This window comes from Spermophilus citellus (genome assembly GCF_964194105.1).
Source record: "Spermophilus citellus genome assembly, chromosome: 13".
Lineage (NCBI taxonomy): Eukaryota > Metazoa > Chordata > Mammalia > Rodentia > Sciuridae > Spermophilus > Spermophilus citellus.
Genome location: NC_138193.1, coordinates 4,401,105 through 4,419,561, shown reverse-complemented (window position 1 = coordinate 4,419,561; position 18,457 = coordinate 4,401,105). Strand labels below are relative to the sequence as shown.

The 18,457-nt window shown below is 38.0% G+C and overlaps 1 protein-coding gene across 36 annotated transcripts in view; it reads right to left on the bottom strand.

The window, feature by feature from the left end:
* Window positions 1–18,457, bottom strand: part of MAP4K4 (mitogen-activated protein kinase kinase kinase kinase 4) — a gene marked incomplete at its 5' end in the record, with an annotated part of 184,358 nt that overhangs the window by 68,432 nt on the left and 97,469 nt on the right. For 34 of the 36 annotated variants that reach the window (XM_081264585.1, XM_081264615.1, XM_081264589.1 and 31 more), the window contains 2 exons: window positions 741–851; window positions 2,975–3,100. In XM_081264585.1, coding sequence (XP_081120711.1) covers window positions 741–851; window positions 2,975–3,100 — 237 coding nt within the window. The other 2 variants (XM_081264591.1, XM_081264620.1) reach the window with 2 other exon arrangements.

Genomic DNA, 18,457 nt, shown 5'->3' with positions numbered 1-18,457 from the left:
GGTATGGTATCTTCATATAACCTACACACATTCTACCATATACTTTATTTATTTATTTTTTTTAGTGAGAGAGGAGAGAGAGAGAGAGAGAGAGAGAGAGAGAGAGAGAGAGAGAGAGAGAGAATTTTTAATATTTATTTATTTATTTATTTTTAGTTCTCGGTGGACACAACATCTTTGTTGGTATGTGGTGCTGAGGATCGAACCGGGGCCACACGCATGCCAGGCGAGCGCACTACCGCTTGAGCCACATCCCCAGCCCCTCTACCATATACTTTAAATCACATCTAGATCACTTATAATAGCTAATACAGTATCACAGCTACATAAATAATTTGCTATTTTATCATTTAGGGAGTAATGATAAGTCTACAATCTCAGTACAAAGCAATTATTTTTTTGAATATTTTTGATCCACACATGCACAGTCTGTGGATATAAAAAATTAATTTTTTTTTTTTTGTTTAAGTATACTTTCTTTAGGTGGGCTGGGGATATAGCTCAGTTGGTAGAGTGCTTGCCTCACATGCACAAGGCCTTGGGTTCAAGTGCCACACCCACACAGAAAAGTATACTTTCTGCTTAAACCACGAAACCTAGATGGCTATACAGAGACCTAGGTTGTCAAAAATAGAATTATCTGATAGGTGTAACTAATGCAAAGACAACAATGGAGCTAGGAAAATGCAAATGTAAATACAAGATCACCACTGAGGCATGGTAGCTCCTGCTTTCCTTACCCTCAGGATCTCTCTGGAGATGTAAGCAATCCAGTCTTCTTTGAGTGTGTTTCCTTTGGTGTTCTTCACAAGGTCTGTGATGGACCCAGCCCCACAGAACTCCATAACAAGCTACAGGGCAGACAAGACACATTGTGATCAACACACCAGCTTTCAGTACACTCACCTTGCAGAGAAGTGAGGACATGCAGTTCCATTCACTCCCTTTCCGGGACACTTAGACATGTGATCATTTCAGAGGCATCCAAGTTGATGACAGCTCATTCCATGCCCCTGTGTATTCACTCTGCACATGTGGTCTGAGAGACTGAGAATGCCTAACACTCTATGGCATGTACCAGCCAAGATGCCTCTTCTAAGCATGTGGGCACAAAAGTGCCATTTGTTCTTTATCACAGCCCAATTATCAGAAATCGGATTCAAGTGCGTTCTTACATTCTTTCTCATTTTAACCTCAAACATGTTCTATTTTTCATACTTTATCATTATTAAATCATTTTGTATCAACTGGGTTTAATTTAAAAGGATAATGCTATTATTTACAAATTACATAATTTTAATGCAGTATTTATATCTGATTGAAAAATGATTACAGCTTTATTTATATACAAACAGAAATTAACTATTCTAAAAGTTTAATGACTGAAGTTAGATAATAAGAGTATTTTTTCCCTTCTAACTAATGTGAAACATCATCTTGAATAAAAATGTCTTCATGAAGATATAAGGCTACAAAGTGTTGATTTCAGAAATTTTCCTAAATATTTACCGTTTTTAAATTAAGTATTATCATTAATCCTTGATTAACAAAAATTTTCTTATATTCTTTGCCTCACTTCCAGGTAGTTACAAAAAAAGAAAAAATTCACTGAGTTTTCATATCAACTGGCTCCCACATAAAATTCTTATTATTTTTCTTCCAAGATCCTAATTTCCTTGCTATTATATGGTCACATTCCTCCTGGAAGATTGTTCCTGAAAGACAAAGCTAACTTTTTTCCATGCAATGTGTGAAATCAACAGCAAAGTAAACATTTAGTTTATCTTCAACAACAAAGGCCAAGGAAGCATTTAGAATCCACCAGCTACTGACCTTTCTTTGCTTTTCATTCCTGTCCCTTGCTAAGTTCTTTTTCTCCATATTTTTTGTTGGTGATTGTAGTTGTAAATAATAATGTTACATATTGGTACATGCACACAATACTACAATATAATTTGGCCAATATATTTCCCAGCACTTTCCCTTGCTTCCTTATCTCCCACCCCTTGGTCCCTTTTCCTCTGTTGTTTCTCTCCCCTAACTCACTCCCTCTCTGGGGGATTGGGTGGGGGGCCCACCAGGGATTGAACTCATGGGCACTCAACCACTGAGCCATAACCCCAGCCCTATTTTGTATTTTATTTAGAGACAATGTCTCACTGAGTTGCTTAGCACCTTGCTTTTGCTGATGCTGGCTTTGATCCTCCTGCCTCAGCTGCCTTAGCTACTGGGATGACAGGTGTGGTGCACCGCTGCACCCAGCTATTGTTTGTATTCTTGATGATTACCATTCTTACTTGGTGTGAGAGAAAATGTCGGTGTAGTTTTGATTTGTGTTTCCCCCAAAATTACTAATGATGTTTAACATTATTTCATGTTTGTTAGCCATCTGTGTTTCTTCTTTTGAGAAGTATCTGTTTAATTTGTTTGCACATTTATTAACTGGGTTATTTGGTTTTTTAGTGTGAAGTGAGTTCTTTATATATTCTAGACATTAGTCCTCTGTCAGAAGTATAGCTAGCAAAAATTTTCTCCCTGGGCTGTGGATGTGGCTCAAGTGGTAGCGCACTCGCCTGGCATTCGTGCAGCCCAGGTTCGATCCTCAGCACCACATACAAACAACGATGTTGTGTCCGCCGAAAACTAAAAAATAAATATTAAAAAATTCTCTCTCTCTCTCTCTCTTAAAAAAAAAAAAAAAAATTCTCCCATTCTGTGGGTTTGTTCTTCTCATTCCCAATTGTTCCCTTTGCTGTGCAGAAACTTTTTAATTTCATTTATTAACTCTGTGCATTATTTCCTTTGCTTGTTATATTGAGAAAGGCATTGCCTGTGCCTGATGTACTAAGAGTGCTGATCCTATGTTTTCTTCTTGGAATTCCATTGTTTCTGGTCTACCCTGGCACAATTCTTAATGTGCTTAAGAATATACCACAAAGAAAAGCCCACAAAATACTCAGAAACACATGCCTACCCAGAGTTGGTCATCGTGTCCTGGGGGGCTCTTTTTAATGAAAGCACCATAATATGTTGCAATATTTCTATGATGAGAATATTTCTTCAGCATGTTTATCTCCAGTTTGATTTCTTCTTCTTCATCCTTAAGAGAGGGGGGAGGAAAAAACAACACACAGCTTTTGAATGATATAGGGGACTTTATTTTCCCCCCAAAATATGCAATAACAAAAGAAGCTAAAGTTCTCTGTCCCTCAAGAAACAAAAGATTGCTTCATTCTCAGGGTTTCAAACTTGGCTCTCCCGTATTCTCTTATTAAAATAAGATAAGCAATGGAAGAAAAGATGACTTTGGGTGAGATGGAGGGTTAGGGGAATGAAGGAAACAAATGGTGGTATAAATCTGGAAGAAAAAAAAAACTGTTCTTATGAAAGATGAGAGCTAAGAAGCCTGTGGTCTTCACTTTTCTCTTACATACACCTAGGGAAGAAATTCCAGCCAGGTACAACTTGGAGGTTGTGAATGGTCTAGGTACATGTGTACACATGCAACAAAAAGCAACAGAGCACACACCCATAAACAAGCATATATGTGCACACACACAACAATTTGAAGATGCCTACTGCTTTAGCCTAGCATCTCCAGAACCTAAGGAAATTCGGTTTATAAATATATCTTAGATGAAAGCTCAGCTGGGTGTGGTGGCACATGCCTGTAATTCAAGGGACTCAGGAGGCTGGAACAGGAGGATTGCAAGGTCAAAGCAACTAAGCAACACTCTACCTCAAAATAAAAATAAAAAGGTCGGGGAGATGTGGCTGAGAGGTTAAGTACCTGAGAGGAGGGGAGGGATGAGGCAAAGCAGGAAGGGAGGCAGGAAGGAAGAATGAAGGAAGGTCCTATCAATATCATTAATTAGACATTAATGATGAGAAGAAATGGGGAAAGGAAAATAAATAATCCAATTGTGCATTACTGCTTTGGAAACCAAGCAGAATAAGACATGTAGTCACCCTAAAGTAGTGATTCTCAAAATGGTAGCTTTCCTGCTTAGTGTAAATATTATAAGAGTATACTCCATGAACACGGTGCCTTAGAGCATTAATAGATGATAACTACCAATACAGCAACAGAAATCACATGGCCAAAAGTACAGTCTACAAAATAATTCTCATTCTAACCCCACACATAGGAAAACCTTCCATCTGTGATTTAAATACTGTCATGCTGAAAGGAGCAATGAAAAATAAAATACTCAATAAAAGTGTCTTAATTACAAACAAAACCAGTATTTAGATTGGCCAATATAGAAAAACAGACCTGTTTAAGATCTTTCTTCAAAAGGAATCTTATACTAAAACAGAACAGGGTGGTGATTTTTATTAACAGTACCAGGAAGCAGACCCCAAAGAAAACCAGAAAGTCCAATTCATCAAAAGCTTTACTTGTGCTTTTTCTATGCACTCACATTCATACACCAAGAATGATGGACATAATACAGTAATGTCCCTGCTCATTGGCAGGGGATATACTGAATCTGTTTGCTCTGAACTCTCCACAACATGCTTTAGAGAAGCCACCTACGTGGTCCAAGTAGGAAACAGTCCAGGACAACCCTAAGGAGATCCTGTCAAGACAGAAAGGTTCTTGAAAAAATTACAACATGTCAAAAAACCACAATCAGACTCCTACTGAATGCCCTTTATGCCCCTATTGAAAGGGCTCACTGACCCAAATATTCATTTACTGCAGGCAGGTGATCAGAAAGGTCTGATTTTTCTATTCTTGTTCAAAATCAGTAACCTATAAGCTTTCACAAACACAAAAAAGAGCAATATTGCACTATAAAAGGAAAAAAGTCAAACTATCAATTTTATTTTGTCTTAGTAGAACGATGGGCCAGCTGATTACTCTGCGTACTTTATGAATTTATTGGATCACAGAGGCTTGTTCTGTCCCTTACCCCTTCTTCCCTTCATGCCCACTCCTAGTGAAGCCATTACCAGGGTCACTGTTCCTCTCATACTCTGCCAACACATTTCACTTCTTGACAAAAAGTAAATGCTGTTCAAGAGCATCCACGAGAAGCCAGGTGCAGTGGAGCATGCTTGTGATCCCAGTGGCTTGGGAGGCTGAGACAGGAGGACAGCGAGTTCAAAAACAGCCTCCACATAGAAATAAACAAATAAAGTTTTTTTTTTTTTAATGACACCATGAGGGAGGGAGGGAGGGAGGGAGGGAACAACCAGCTCACTAAAAGCAAGGCAATAAGCGACTCAGTGAGACCCTGTCTCTAAAATACAAAATAGGGCTGAAGATGTGGCTCAGTGGTCGAGTGCCCCTGAGTTCAATCCCCTCCCAAAAAAAAGACTATCTATGAGAAACCTGATCAATAATTAAGGATCATGACATTTTTGATGAATTTCAATGAATTTTTTTCTTTTAGTGACACGAATCAGAGTCTTCCAGGATCTAATTTATTCACCACTCTAGGAAGACTGGAGGGCTTCCAGGTCACTTGATGTTTTCATATCCCAACGAGACAGAAATCAAGCACACATTTTGGAGTGCTTAAGGGTTCAGTACCATGCTGGTGCTCCCATAGACCACATATAGATATTGGTAAAAATGGCTGGCAGAGTATCCTGGGGCATATTTAACTGATAGAGACACACCATTACTTTATGTAATGAAACCATGATGCATCAGGAACCATAGGACTCACACTGTAACATCTTCAGAACTGGGCTGCACCTTGGAATCAATGAAACATAAGAACAACTTAAATGCAATCAAGTAGGATAATAGCTTTTTTAACAAGACTGAACAATTTAAATATCATCTAGAAATATAGTGATCAGACCAATGTCTCTTTCAAAACTATTTCCCAGGTCTTGAGGAGTCAAATTCTGAAGCACATGAAAATCATATTCTCCTCTCAAAATTATTGGTTTAGGATAATGTATACAGATACTTTGAATATTCCCTCTTTTATGATTTTAAAATAAATAATTAATAGACATGAAATAAAAGGACATTTAGCACCACTAATTGTCATTCTCTGTCTATTTATGAATGCCCACTCCTGGAAGGAAAAAAAAATCAGAAATACAGAATCTGCCCAATGGCTCTGAGCCAACTACAACTGGAATCCTAATTATGACTAATGCTATTATACAGAATATACAGTATTTTATGTTGAACCAACTTCTGAGTTCCAGTCTCCCTTTGGAATTGTTGCAAATTTTATGCCAAATGGGGGTGGGTGGGATATAACCATTATATAAAGCATATTTTTTTTGCTGGTATTAAAGAATATTTATTACTAAACTGTATTTGGTGCAAGATTAAGATACACAGAACACTTGTGAATATATACATTAATGCCGTGGCAACGAGGTGAAATACAGAAGTTTGGTGGTCTCAGGCTAACACTACATAGTATGTACCAATGAAGCAAGACATAGGTCAGGCAGTTAGTGTAGACAGATGGTCAGATCAGGAAGATGGAAGCTGCTTCAAAGGGAAAGAAAATGCTAATACTGCAGGATGCATCCCCTACACTCTTGGCCAAAGTCAATAACCCTGGGATATTGAAATGTTAATGCCTTTAGGACACATCCCCCTCCCCCTCACTCAAGGCCAAAGTCACCTGCCTCCAAAGGGACAGTCCTCCCAGTGGGGAATTATTAATGAGTATTCCCTGGACTGCTCCCCTGCTAAATGGGGATAGGTATCCCTGAATTGCTCCTTTTCTACCTTTTTGCTGCATAGGTGGGATAAAAAGACAGAAAACCCGTAAACTGAAAAACAAGATTCATCCCTCTCATGGACACCCAGCTCTGGGACCCCTTCTTGTGTTAACATTTTCTTTAAATAAAATTTGCTTTCTACACTTGCCTTAGCATTTCTCCGGTATTCCAACTTCAACCTATGGGGAAAGGGAACTTTCACTGGTAATGGGCAGTAACACTACCATTACCACCAAAACAAACAGTTTATTTAGCTAAAGAAGATACTACACTAAACAAACTTGGGACTGGCTAGAACTGAAAAGTAACAACAATAACAAATCCCACATATGAAAAGAAAATTGGATTGGCAAAATTACATGGCTTTATATATTTTGTATTGTCAAAGTGCAAATTATTGTGACCTTTCTTCTTTAGGGGGCCACATCTTACACAAATGGAAGAAAAAAAAAACTAAAAAAGGAAAAGAGAAGAAAAAAAGGAAAAGAACAGGGTGACCTGACAGGGAGGTCTTTTTGGAAAGAAAGGAAGACTTCCTTCGGTTTTTTTCCCGTGAGGCAGCTGCTTGCCTCCCCCAAGCCCCCACCCCGCCCCCAGCCTGGGTGGTGTTTGAATGCAGCTGATGCCAATTAGCATTTTGGAAGTGGAAGCCAACTCTCACAGAAAAAAAAAAAAAAAAAAAAAAACAGGTCTTTGTCTCTGGCTGGAATGAATTAGTGGATGAAGTTTTCAGTTGCTTCACCTGGTAGTTAAGAGGATGGGGGAGGGGAGAATATCTGCATAGTGGTAATTTTCACAAGGAGCATTGGTTTGTGAATGAGTCATATGACAAGTCATGCCCACTCCACCATCTCAGCACACAGGGGTGCATATTATTAGCATTTTGTTCTTTGTTTTTTAATGTTCCCTCAAAATGAGGATTAGACTCTAGTTACCGAAATTCTCTCATTCCACTGATCTAGGTAGCTGTGAAGATAGGCAAACTTCATATAAGTTAAACTTCACATCCTAGGATTCAACAGGACCAGGAAAATTATCTGAGCTAATCATCTTACCACCTAGCTTTCATACTTTACAGAACTAAGTATCACTCAGGGACAGGTGAACAAATGGGAAAGGACAATTGATTTTTACTGTATTAGTTGGAGAGAGGGCTGTAAAAATGAGATATACAACTGGCAGATTTCTGTACCAAAATGTACAACTAAATGTATATTTAATGAAAATACCTATTTCTGAAAATCAGTTTTACAGATTGTTTTAGAAAACTACTATTGAGCTCTTCTTTATGACTGCAGTTTTTTTTATTTAAACACATGAAAACTTTATGCAACTTAAATTCCCTGACTATTCAACTAAACATATATGAAGAAACTATGCAGGATAGATTCTAGAACAAAATTAAGGTTAGAGGATTTGGACAAAAGGAAGGAATGACAAGATCCCAACCCAAAGGGCAATTAGTCCCAGAATAAAATCCCAATAGGAAAATTGCAAATTTAACAAAGCCAAAATAGGAATCATATACATTCAAGACATTCAAGACAGCATGCTCAAAAAAAGCAGTGTTTGGAACACACTTCAAACTAAAAGGCTCTATTTCTTAAATTATACATAATGTCACTATTATTTGTATATGTACATAATTTAATAAATTTCATTCTCCTATATCTCGCCTCCCAGTCCCCTTCTTCCACTCCACTGGTCTCCCTTCTAATTTCACAGGATCAAACCACCTCCTTTCCCCTTTTTTTCTCTCTAGCTTTCACAGGGAGAATACACAAGTCCCTTAATTTTCTGGTCTGTCTTGCTCGCTTGCTTAACACAGTGCTCTACAGTTCCTGCATATGTCATACTTTCATTCTTATTCTTCTTCTTCTTTTTTTTTTTTTTTTTTTTTTTGGTACCAGGGATTGAACTCAGGGGCACTTGACCACTGAGCCACATTCCCCAGCCCTATTTTTGTGTTTTATTTAGAGACAGGGTCTCACTGAGTTGCTTAGAGCCTTGCTTTTGCTGAGGCTTGCTTTTGAACTCAGGATCCTCCAGTCTCAGCCTCAGGAGCTGCTGGAATTACAGGCAAGCACCACTGCCACTGGCTTCATTCTTCTTTATAGCTGAATAAAACTCCATTGTGTGTGTGTGTGTGTGTGTGTGCGCGCGGCATTTTCTTTATCCATTCATGTGATGATGAATACTTATGCTGGTTCTTTAACTTGGCTATACTGAATTACACTGCAGGGAGACATGCTCTGTATCTGATACTGAATCAATGAATTTCTTCTGGAATTCCAAAGTCAAAACATAAGGTCCTGAAGCCCTAAAACTGTTTTCCATCTTTTTTGTCTAAAGGCACAATACACAATTTTTTTTAAACATTTAATTTATTTAATTATTTATTTAGTTTTCGGCAGATACAACATCTTTGTTTGTATGTGGTGTTGAGGATCGAACCCGGGCCGCACGCATGCCGGGCAAGCATGCTACCACTTGAGCCACATCCCCAGCCCCACAATTTTTTTTTTAAGATAGAACAAAGTTTTCAAAGAGTCCTCTGCATCTCCTTCATCTTCTACAAAGTTCACTTCTTCTATTCAATATAATTCTATCACTCAGTTGGTATCCAAAAACTTGATAACAGAAAATTACATAACAACATTCACCTAGAAGAACAGGGGAAGACTTTAGATAAACTGAATGATGCAGCATGGTAAATACAACTTATTCCATTTCCCACTACTTCACGCACTCATAGACAATCATGAGACTGCTGCTTCCAAGAAACCACAAGGAGGCCCAAAATACACCTCTGCCTTAGCCCACCACCACCCGCCAACACCAAAAAGCTCAACATGGCAATCTTAAAACAATAAAGCGAAATATGGCAGATTGCTATTTTCTCTAGGCTCTAAAAGAAACTCCAAAGTTTCATGTCATTAACCTGCAGAAATCAAGTTAAGTCCCAATATATAAGGCCATGGGTTCAAGTATCTTCAACAATACAACTTGTGCCAAATACCATACAGACTAGTGCCAAAACACCCTACCAAAAACCTTGATTGTACTCAAACTTTTTGAGATCCAAAATTCTTTATTATGAAATGGAAAAAGGAAGCAAAATCTAAAACACTCTGTAGATAACAAGAGTATGTCCCTGACATCAACATTTTACCAATTACAATCAATGCAAGTCTGTGTATATTTAGACAACTACATAACATATTTTAATGAATACACAGGGGAAAATAAGAAAAGCTTCCAAAGATTATTTCTATAGATAGTTTCTTCTTTAACTTTACAATTCTGTACAATTATCATGGCTAGTTTCCTAATTTAGGAAAAATAAATATTCCTCTTGCCTCCTTGCTACTCTAGGGTCACTGCTATCCTTCTGATAAGACTACTCCACCAATGGTCAGAGGTGCAAAAGAGCCTGATAAACTAGAGCCTTGTTGGTTAAACTGTACCAAATGGTTCTGACCTTGGCCTTAGGGTCATTTCTTCATATTTGTACCAACCCAGACCCACAACTTCTTAAAATCAGTTCTTTGTAGGTTTATGTCATTCTTGGAACAGAAAAAGAGGGTAAGTGGAACATTGTTGTACTGTCTTCATTTTCCTGACCTGCCAGAGGGTCCCTGAAGCAGCACCTGGCCTCACTCCTTGCAGACCCTTGTCTAAGCCAGAAGCAAACTCCATGAAACTTCCTACAGTACAAGTAGGAAACTAATAATATGTACACAGAACAGTGTTGTTTAAAACCCTAAATCCAGCTCCAAGTAAGCAATGGCAACATCTGACCACAGCTCTGAAGACAGTGTTTTAAGCAATACCTGTTTCTGCATTTCATACTGACCCCATCTGTGCACAAGTATGCACCTGCTTGCATACTTGACATGGTGAATTAGATCAAGGCTGGGCTCTAAAAAGAGTGATCAATAAAAAAGAATGAAGAAAATTTTACTCCCGGCCAAGATAAACTATCAAGGGCCAAATGATTTAACCTCCTACTTAAACAAGTAAAATTAACCAAACATATGAAAAGAGTTTATAATATCAGGCAATGCAGGACAGTGATCCCTGAGAGGTTGCCGCGCTTATTACCTCTTAGAAGAGATTCCAGGCTACAGTCCAGAGAAAAGAAACTCAACTATAGTCCAAAGGAGTCTATGAGTTAAGAAGATAGAGCTGAGTCTCTGGAGAGACCACATCAACTACAGGTACAGGACAGAATTCCAAAGAGCTTCACAGAAAGCAAGTAAGGCAAAGATCTGAGAATCTGCCTTGAAGATTCAGTATAGCATCTTCACCTCTGAGAAAACCACATACAGCCAGGCAAAGAGTTGAATCCTGAAAGAAGTCCATAGAACAGTATACCAGTGCTCACAGGGATGGGGGAAAATGCATTGTTCATATAACATTAGGGAGAGCACTCAATAGTGGGGCAAATTAGCCTTAGACCACATGCTGATCTGATTTTTTAAAAAAATAAATAAATTTTAAAAGAATGAAACTATTCCCAAATGACTGACTGTATTCCAGAACAAAGGTCAAGAATATTATAAAATGTAAGATATCTCTAGTGAGGTAAAATTCATAATGCCTGGCACCTAACTTAAAATTAACAGGCATTCAAAGAAGCTAAAACATAGTGACTGGAGTTGTGGCTTAGCAGTAGAGCACTTGCCTAACACGTGCGAGGCGCTGGGTTCGATCCTCAGCACCACATTGCTTTGTGTTGTGTCCATCTACCCCAAAAAATAAATATTAAAAAAAAAGAAGCCCAAGTGTTTAGTAATAACCCAGCAGAAACTGAAAACAAAAAACACTCAGTTAGAACAAAGAAGCTAAAACACATCCATGGGAAGAGGGACAGGGATCAACCAAATATAATCCAAAGGATAGAATAAAAGACAAAACCATTAAACAGCCTACAATCTACACCTCTACTGGTAGTCAGTATGCTCACAAAGGAACTCTAGGCTCAAATTATTTTATATTGTCCATTAAATCAGAACCCAGTGCATTTGGAAAGCAACAACTTAGATTTACAAATGCTTCAATTACTCAACCCAGGGTGGCAGAGTAAAAACTTAACAGATAGGAAAGTAGGAACAGATGACCTACCACTAAAAGACTATAATCATAATCTTTGAAAAACTAAATCACATGTAGGAAAAAAACCACTTCAATAAAATTAATATGTAAAGTCATCATTTTTAATCATATTATTAAAATAATTTGTTTAATCAAAAAAATCCTAAAGTTATGCCTGAATCAAAAATATAGACAATGTCAAAAAAACTATTTTCTATAGCCCATACTTGGATAGGTGTTGGGGTGGGGGCACAGTTGACGAGTATTTACATAACATTTATCTTCTTTTAAGTCTCACTTTACAAATAGTGGCCAAGCAAAGATTTTTTGATGTCTCATGTTTTCTTTTTCTTCTCTTATTTTTCTTGTCTTCATTTCTATCTTCTTAAACTACCTCAAATCCTACTTTATGTATTATTCTGGTAACATTTCATGATATACCACAGTAGATGATTAAAAAAAGGAAAAAAGATGAAACAGAATAATGATCACGTGGAGAAAAGCACTAAAATCCTCCCTTGGAAAACAACCTGATTCCTACAGGGGCACCATTTGCAAACTAGTCATGCAAACTGACCTAACAAAAGCCAAGAGGGAGTTTGCTCTGAAACAAACCAGAATATTCAGTTAAAGCCCATGTGTAAAAGTGGGTCCTCCTTGGAAAAGTCTAGTTGGGTGCACAGAAATTCAAAAAATGTGCCCCCGCCCCCAGCTCACTCCAATTCCAACTATATATACACCACAGCCATGCCAACTGCAAATCTCGGGCTTCAGAAGAACCTAGAAAGGCAAATGAAAAAGTGCAGAAGCGGGCTGGGGATGTGGCTCAAGCGGTAGCGGGCTCACCTGGCATGCATGTGGCCTGGGTTCGATCCTCAGCAGTACATTAAAAAAAAAAAAAAAGACAAAGATGTTGTGTCTGCCGAAAACTATAAATAAATAAATATATATTTTAAAAATTCTCTCTTAAAAAAAAAAGAAAAAAGAAAAAAAGAAAAAGTGCAGAAGCATAAAAACCATGTGAATTCAGACAGATAATTGCCTTTTATGGCCCTTCTCTACAGAAAAGCAAGTCCCAAGAAGTGACATGGCCTTGTTTACCTCAGTAGCCCAGCAGTGCTTGCTATATTAAACATGTTCCACTGTATACACCAGAACACCAATAAGCTGGATTTATTTTCAATACAAAACAAGAGAATCCCAGAACCTCAGTTTGCTTATACATGGGATGAAGACAATATCTCATGGAACTGTAATCAGCTCCTAGCAGGTAAAACACAACCCAGGGTAAGCAATAAGTATCAACCCAGGGTGACAGAATTAGGTAACATGCAAAGACCTTCTGAGAGCCTAGCACATGGTGAGAACACATTATGATTTTGGGAAAATGAATTATAACTATCTCGGCTACTTTATTAACTGAATAATCCCAAATACAAACTGTTCCTGAAGCTGCCTGTAGAAAAGCCAGCCCCAGTTAACTCAGGTGATATGAACCCCTGCATCCCCCTTCCTGTTAGCAACAGTGAATAGAGAAGCAATCAATTAAATGACAGGCAGGCTTACAATCTTGCTGCTATGATGAGCTAAGAGTTCTGAGCAAGAATGCCAGGTGCCAAAACTGCCAACAGCAGAGTAATCTATTTTCTTTCCAACTGCTATATTTAGGTTGGGTTTATTACTCAAGAATGATCAGCAATGTGGGTCCCAACTACTTATGTTATTACCTCCATTCATACATGAACGCTACATACCTACAACACCACTGATGTTCCTCCTGGAAAAGCAAAAAGGTGTGGAAAGTTCATAGATATCAAGATGACTGGCAAGGAAAGAACCAATTATCTTTCACATGATTCAACTGGGAGTAAGACAATCTGCTGCTGAGACTGACATTCCTCAACTGCATTAGAAGAAAGTGTTGCTAAAGCCAGAATTAGACAGGCAGATAGGCAAGGGTCTGATCCAGAGGATATAGGGATTGAAATGTTAATTCCTTCAGAGCCCTTCCTCCACCCTTTCTAGATAACCTGCCCCTGCTCCAACCTGTTGCTAAGGTAACCTGTCTCAGGGATTGTCCCTAGCTAGAGAGAGTCCTAATTACCCCTCTTCCTGCCCAGTTCAGGCCACCTTGGCCCCTCCAGAGCATCTGCTTCTCACCTTTTGGCCATCACACCAAGCATTTGCTGGGCCTAGTCCCATACCCAGGAAGGAAAGAGATAAGGGGAATACAGTAGGAGAAAGAGGGAAGCCTAGGATTTATACAAAGGCAGAACACCCTCACTTCTGGGGATACCAGGATACCAGTTATGGTCCCTTTCTTCCTCCCCCAAGAAGTCTATGTTACCTCCTTTAAAATAAACCCTGCTTTATATGCTTATCTTGGCATGCTTCTCTAATGTTATACTTCAACATGTGAGAAAGCAGAACTCTCACCGGTAACCAGCAGTAACATTACCACCACCAAGACAATGGACACTCATCCTGCAGCAACCCTCGTGGGTGCATTCTGGGAAACATTCTAATATTGAATTCTCTGTATTTTTTGAGAAAATTATGTTTCATTTGAATGATTTTAGAAGGTATACAGGACTACTATTTACAAATGTGAAATTTTATTGCATAAGAAGTGTTTTTCAGATTTTATAAGGGAAGTCAATAATATAGGACTGATGTGATCCAATTGAAATAAACAAACAGAAGTTAAACTTCTACAAATTTTATAAACATAAATGGTGCTATCCTAGCTTAAACCTGTTTCTTAAACCTTTTTATAATAAATTCACCTACTATCCCACCATCCCATCCAGCACCATAAGCAAGCTGCATACTGATTATTCAGAAAAAGCGAAAAAGTGAATTTCTTTTTTTAGATCAGAACACAATTTCTTGCTATTAATCATTCATTATACGGCACTGTAGGTTAATCTACTACTTACACATTTCACAAAATTGTGATAAATCATTTTTAATCTACAAATAACTCATTAACTCGATATAAAACTTTTCCTTAAATGCATTCCCTCCATTCTGGAGTGTGAGTACTATGAGGAGGCAGAATGGAGGCAGTGGGAGAAATCTGGGAAGAGGACCTCAAGACACCACAGCTGCTCTCTGTCCACCAGCAGTCAAGTGATGCCACTCCCTAAAGAGCAACACAGTCCTCCCTCTCCTGGGATTCTCATCTCCTGCCACTCTGAATGACCATGAAATAAAACATATGGTCAGAGATTGCCTGGAATCAATCTCCTGAGGCTGGCCAAGTCAGACCAATTTTTTAAAAATAAAATTCTTAGGGTAAGGAAAAGAATGTAGTTGCCAAAAAGAGGACCATCAACTACTACATGCCTATCTTCAGAGTAATGGGGCAGGGGAATTGGACTTCTTCAACAAAGGAAAAATAAACCCATCACCATCATAAAAACAAACACAAAGTCAAGTCTCAAATGGTATCTCCCCTCCAAAAATATATATGGATTTATACAGTCCAAAATTTAGGCCATTTAGTTACATGCTGAAATAAATGCTCCAGTAAAGACCCTTAAAGGTCATTTACCAATTCAAATAAGCACAAAGGATACTCTCATTGAGACCTGTCCAACTCATTTACCTCCAACCACCAATACAAACCACCAAATCCACCATCTGACATTACTCAAAAAATAAAGGCTAAGAAGTGGTTATGCCACTCTCCTTAACAGCCTTTTTAGAGCTTGTCCATTCACCCATCCATTGGTTCAACACATGTGATTTGCATGTACATATCATTCACAGCATGCACTGTGCCCTAGAGCTAGAGAACAGGCACTGGACAGGGAAATGGCTAGCTACTAAAAGAAACAACTAGGTTAACACTGACAGAGACTACAAAGCACAAGGAAAAGGAAACAGGCAAGGGCAACCAGCTGCCCCAGAGGATAAGGAAAAACCATTCAAGGTGCACTTGGGAAGATCTTATAGGAAGAAAAGAACTCTGGGAAGAGATAGCATCAAAGCAACCCAAATGAGGATCCACAGCACACAGAATGATGCAAGCAATCCCAGGCACCAGAGAAAGTACATGCACATTCTTAAGCCCAGACTAACTATGCTATTAATAAAACACATCTATAAAGGATATCAAGAAAACATCTTCTTTTCTTACCAGAGGCATATAGCCTCACCTCTGAATCTATCAGCTTTATGCATAAGGTGCTCTCTTAGTGCATGGACATTTACACACTGGTATATACTCAGCACCTAGTCTCTCTGAAGAATACTAAGCCTAAGGCTAAAAACTGACACACAACATAAAGAAACAGGGAAGATCAGTGGAGTAGGAGGAGAGTGAGGGAGGAAAGCAGGGAAGAAATTTGAAGAATGAATATAATAAATTCATGTTATATTCTTATGTAAAAGAATCAAAGGGAATTTCATGTTTATGTATATGTAGAAGCAAGGAAGTTTAGTAGAGGAGGGAGGAGTGGCGAAAGAGGAGTATGGGGATTGAAATCAAACTCTTTACATGTATGATTTTGTCAAAATAAACCCCCAAACTATGCATAGTTCTCTAATAAAAAATTAAAACAATGACATACAAAAGCACTATAATTTCTGCTTACAGAATTAATTGGGTTTATCAGTTTTTCTAACTAAAATTAGATACAGAAGGGGAAGTGAGTTTAAAACTTATGGTTCCCTAAGGCTTACAACCTTTAAAGGTAAAACCGCAAAATCAAAAGGAAAGAAAAACATATGCCAATTAAGCTAAAGAGTACAGTGTAAAGGGGTAAGCTGATTTTGCAGTTCAGAACTACAATTTCTCAATGGTTAATTTCCTTGAAGACTGACATCCTCAATTACTTGGGGCGGGGGATCATAAAATCTTAAGAAATATTATAAACAACAAATTCTAGGCATAATTCTGTTTTTAAATGTATTCTGAAGTTTTTCAGATGTTATAAAAATAATTACCAGTTCAGAAGGAAGAATCCCCTACCATGTCCAGTATAAAAGTCAATGCAGTGAACTGCTTATATGTCAACAATGTGTATGTTAATTTTAACATATAAACTTCTAATAAGTATATAAATTAACATTATATAAAGTCCAATGAAATTATTACATACACATAAAAATGCAGTGATACTATGGCATCTTTTCTAAACATTCCTTCAAAATGTACAGCAACTACTTAAGAAGCTGCATCCCAAAACCAGACTCAGAGGTGCAAGCCTGTAACCCCAGAGATTTGGGATTACTTGGGATTACAGGAGAATCACAAGTTCCAGGATAGCTAGCCAAAGCAACATAGAGAGGCTCTGAGTAACTCAGATCTTGGCAAAATAAAACATAAAAAGGGTCAAGGATGTGGCTCAGGGGTTAATCTCCCCTGGGTTCAAGAAGAGAGGAGAAGAAGAGAAGAGAGAAAAGAAAAGCACCTCAGACACAGCATTCCTTGTGAGATCTGAACCAAATTTACTCTCAAGGTTTGGCTAAAGATTTCACTACTGGTTTTGCTACCTATTATTACAAACCAGCTATTCCTTCAACTTAGAATGAAGGAAAATAACAGACCCACAGTATGGATGCACAGGCACTGGGCTTTGTGATGTGTGCTCAAATAAGACAGAGCAACTTCCAATTCACAGAAATCTTCACAACTGCTCAGAAAATAATCTTGGGTTTTGAATCATTTGTCTTCTAACTGTAACTGGCATTATTCCATTATGTTCCAAATAATTTTCATATAGTTGCAGAAGAGAACTATATTCTTAGACCAGATTGTTTGTTTGTTTGTTTGTTTGTTTTGGTGGTGCTAGTGATTGAACCTAGGGCCTTGTGCGTGTGAGGTAAGCACTCTACCAAACTGAGCTATATCCTCAGCCCCTAAGACCAGATGTTTTTGAAGTTGGTGCTGTCTCACAAACATGGAACCCCACATCTGTATCCACTGGTCACAGATAGGCCAGGCTACTGAATGAAGTAGCATGATATGTAAAACAGTACCTAATATTTAAGTATCAGCAGAAGAAGTTTCAAAATGTGAATTTCAAACAGTTATTATAAGACTTAAATCACAAATGGCTTTCTTGTTTTATTTATATTCAAATGAATTAATGAAGATTATGACAAAAATCTTGTCATCTAAGAACTATCTGACAAGAAAAACATCGATTCAATCCCCGGTATGTGTAGTGATTAGTCTACCTTTCAAGATCTTGTAAGCCAATATGGAAGAACAACTAAAAATAATAAACACTTTTGTTCAGTACTATGAAGTTACTTAAACTGACCTGTTCTTTAGTAGTTTACAATCTAAAGGTTACACTGTCCTATCCAGGTGTATGGACAGAAGAAGTAACACTACATGAATACAGAATATATACATACTACAAGCTCAAAAACAGAAGTGTACTATGAAGTGGTAACTTTAAAAAGTTAAGAAAACTATATATTTGAGACTAGGCAAAGTTAAGGACTTCATCTTCTGAATTATTTGAGAAAATCTTCTTGGAATAAATACAAATTGACTTTTAAATTAAATGCAACCACACAGACAAGCACATGTTCAACTGGAGGTTTCCTGAGTGACTAATAGCTTTACTTCACAGAAGACTGAAAACACACTCAAAAGTCAACCAGTAGTTAGCGTGGGGGCAGAGCATTATGG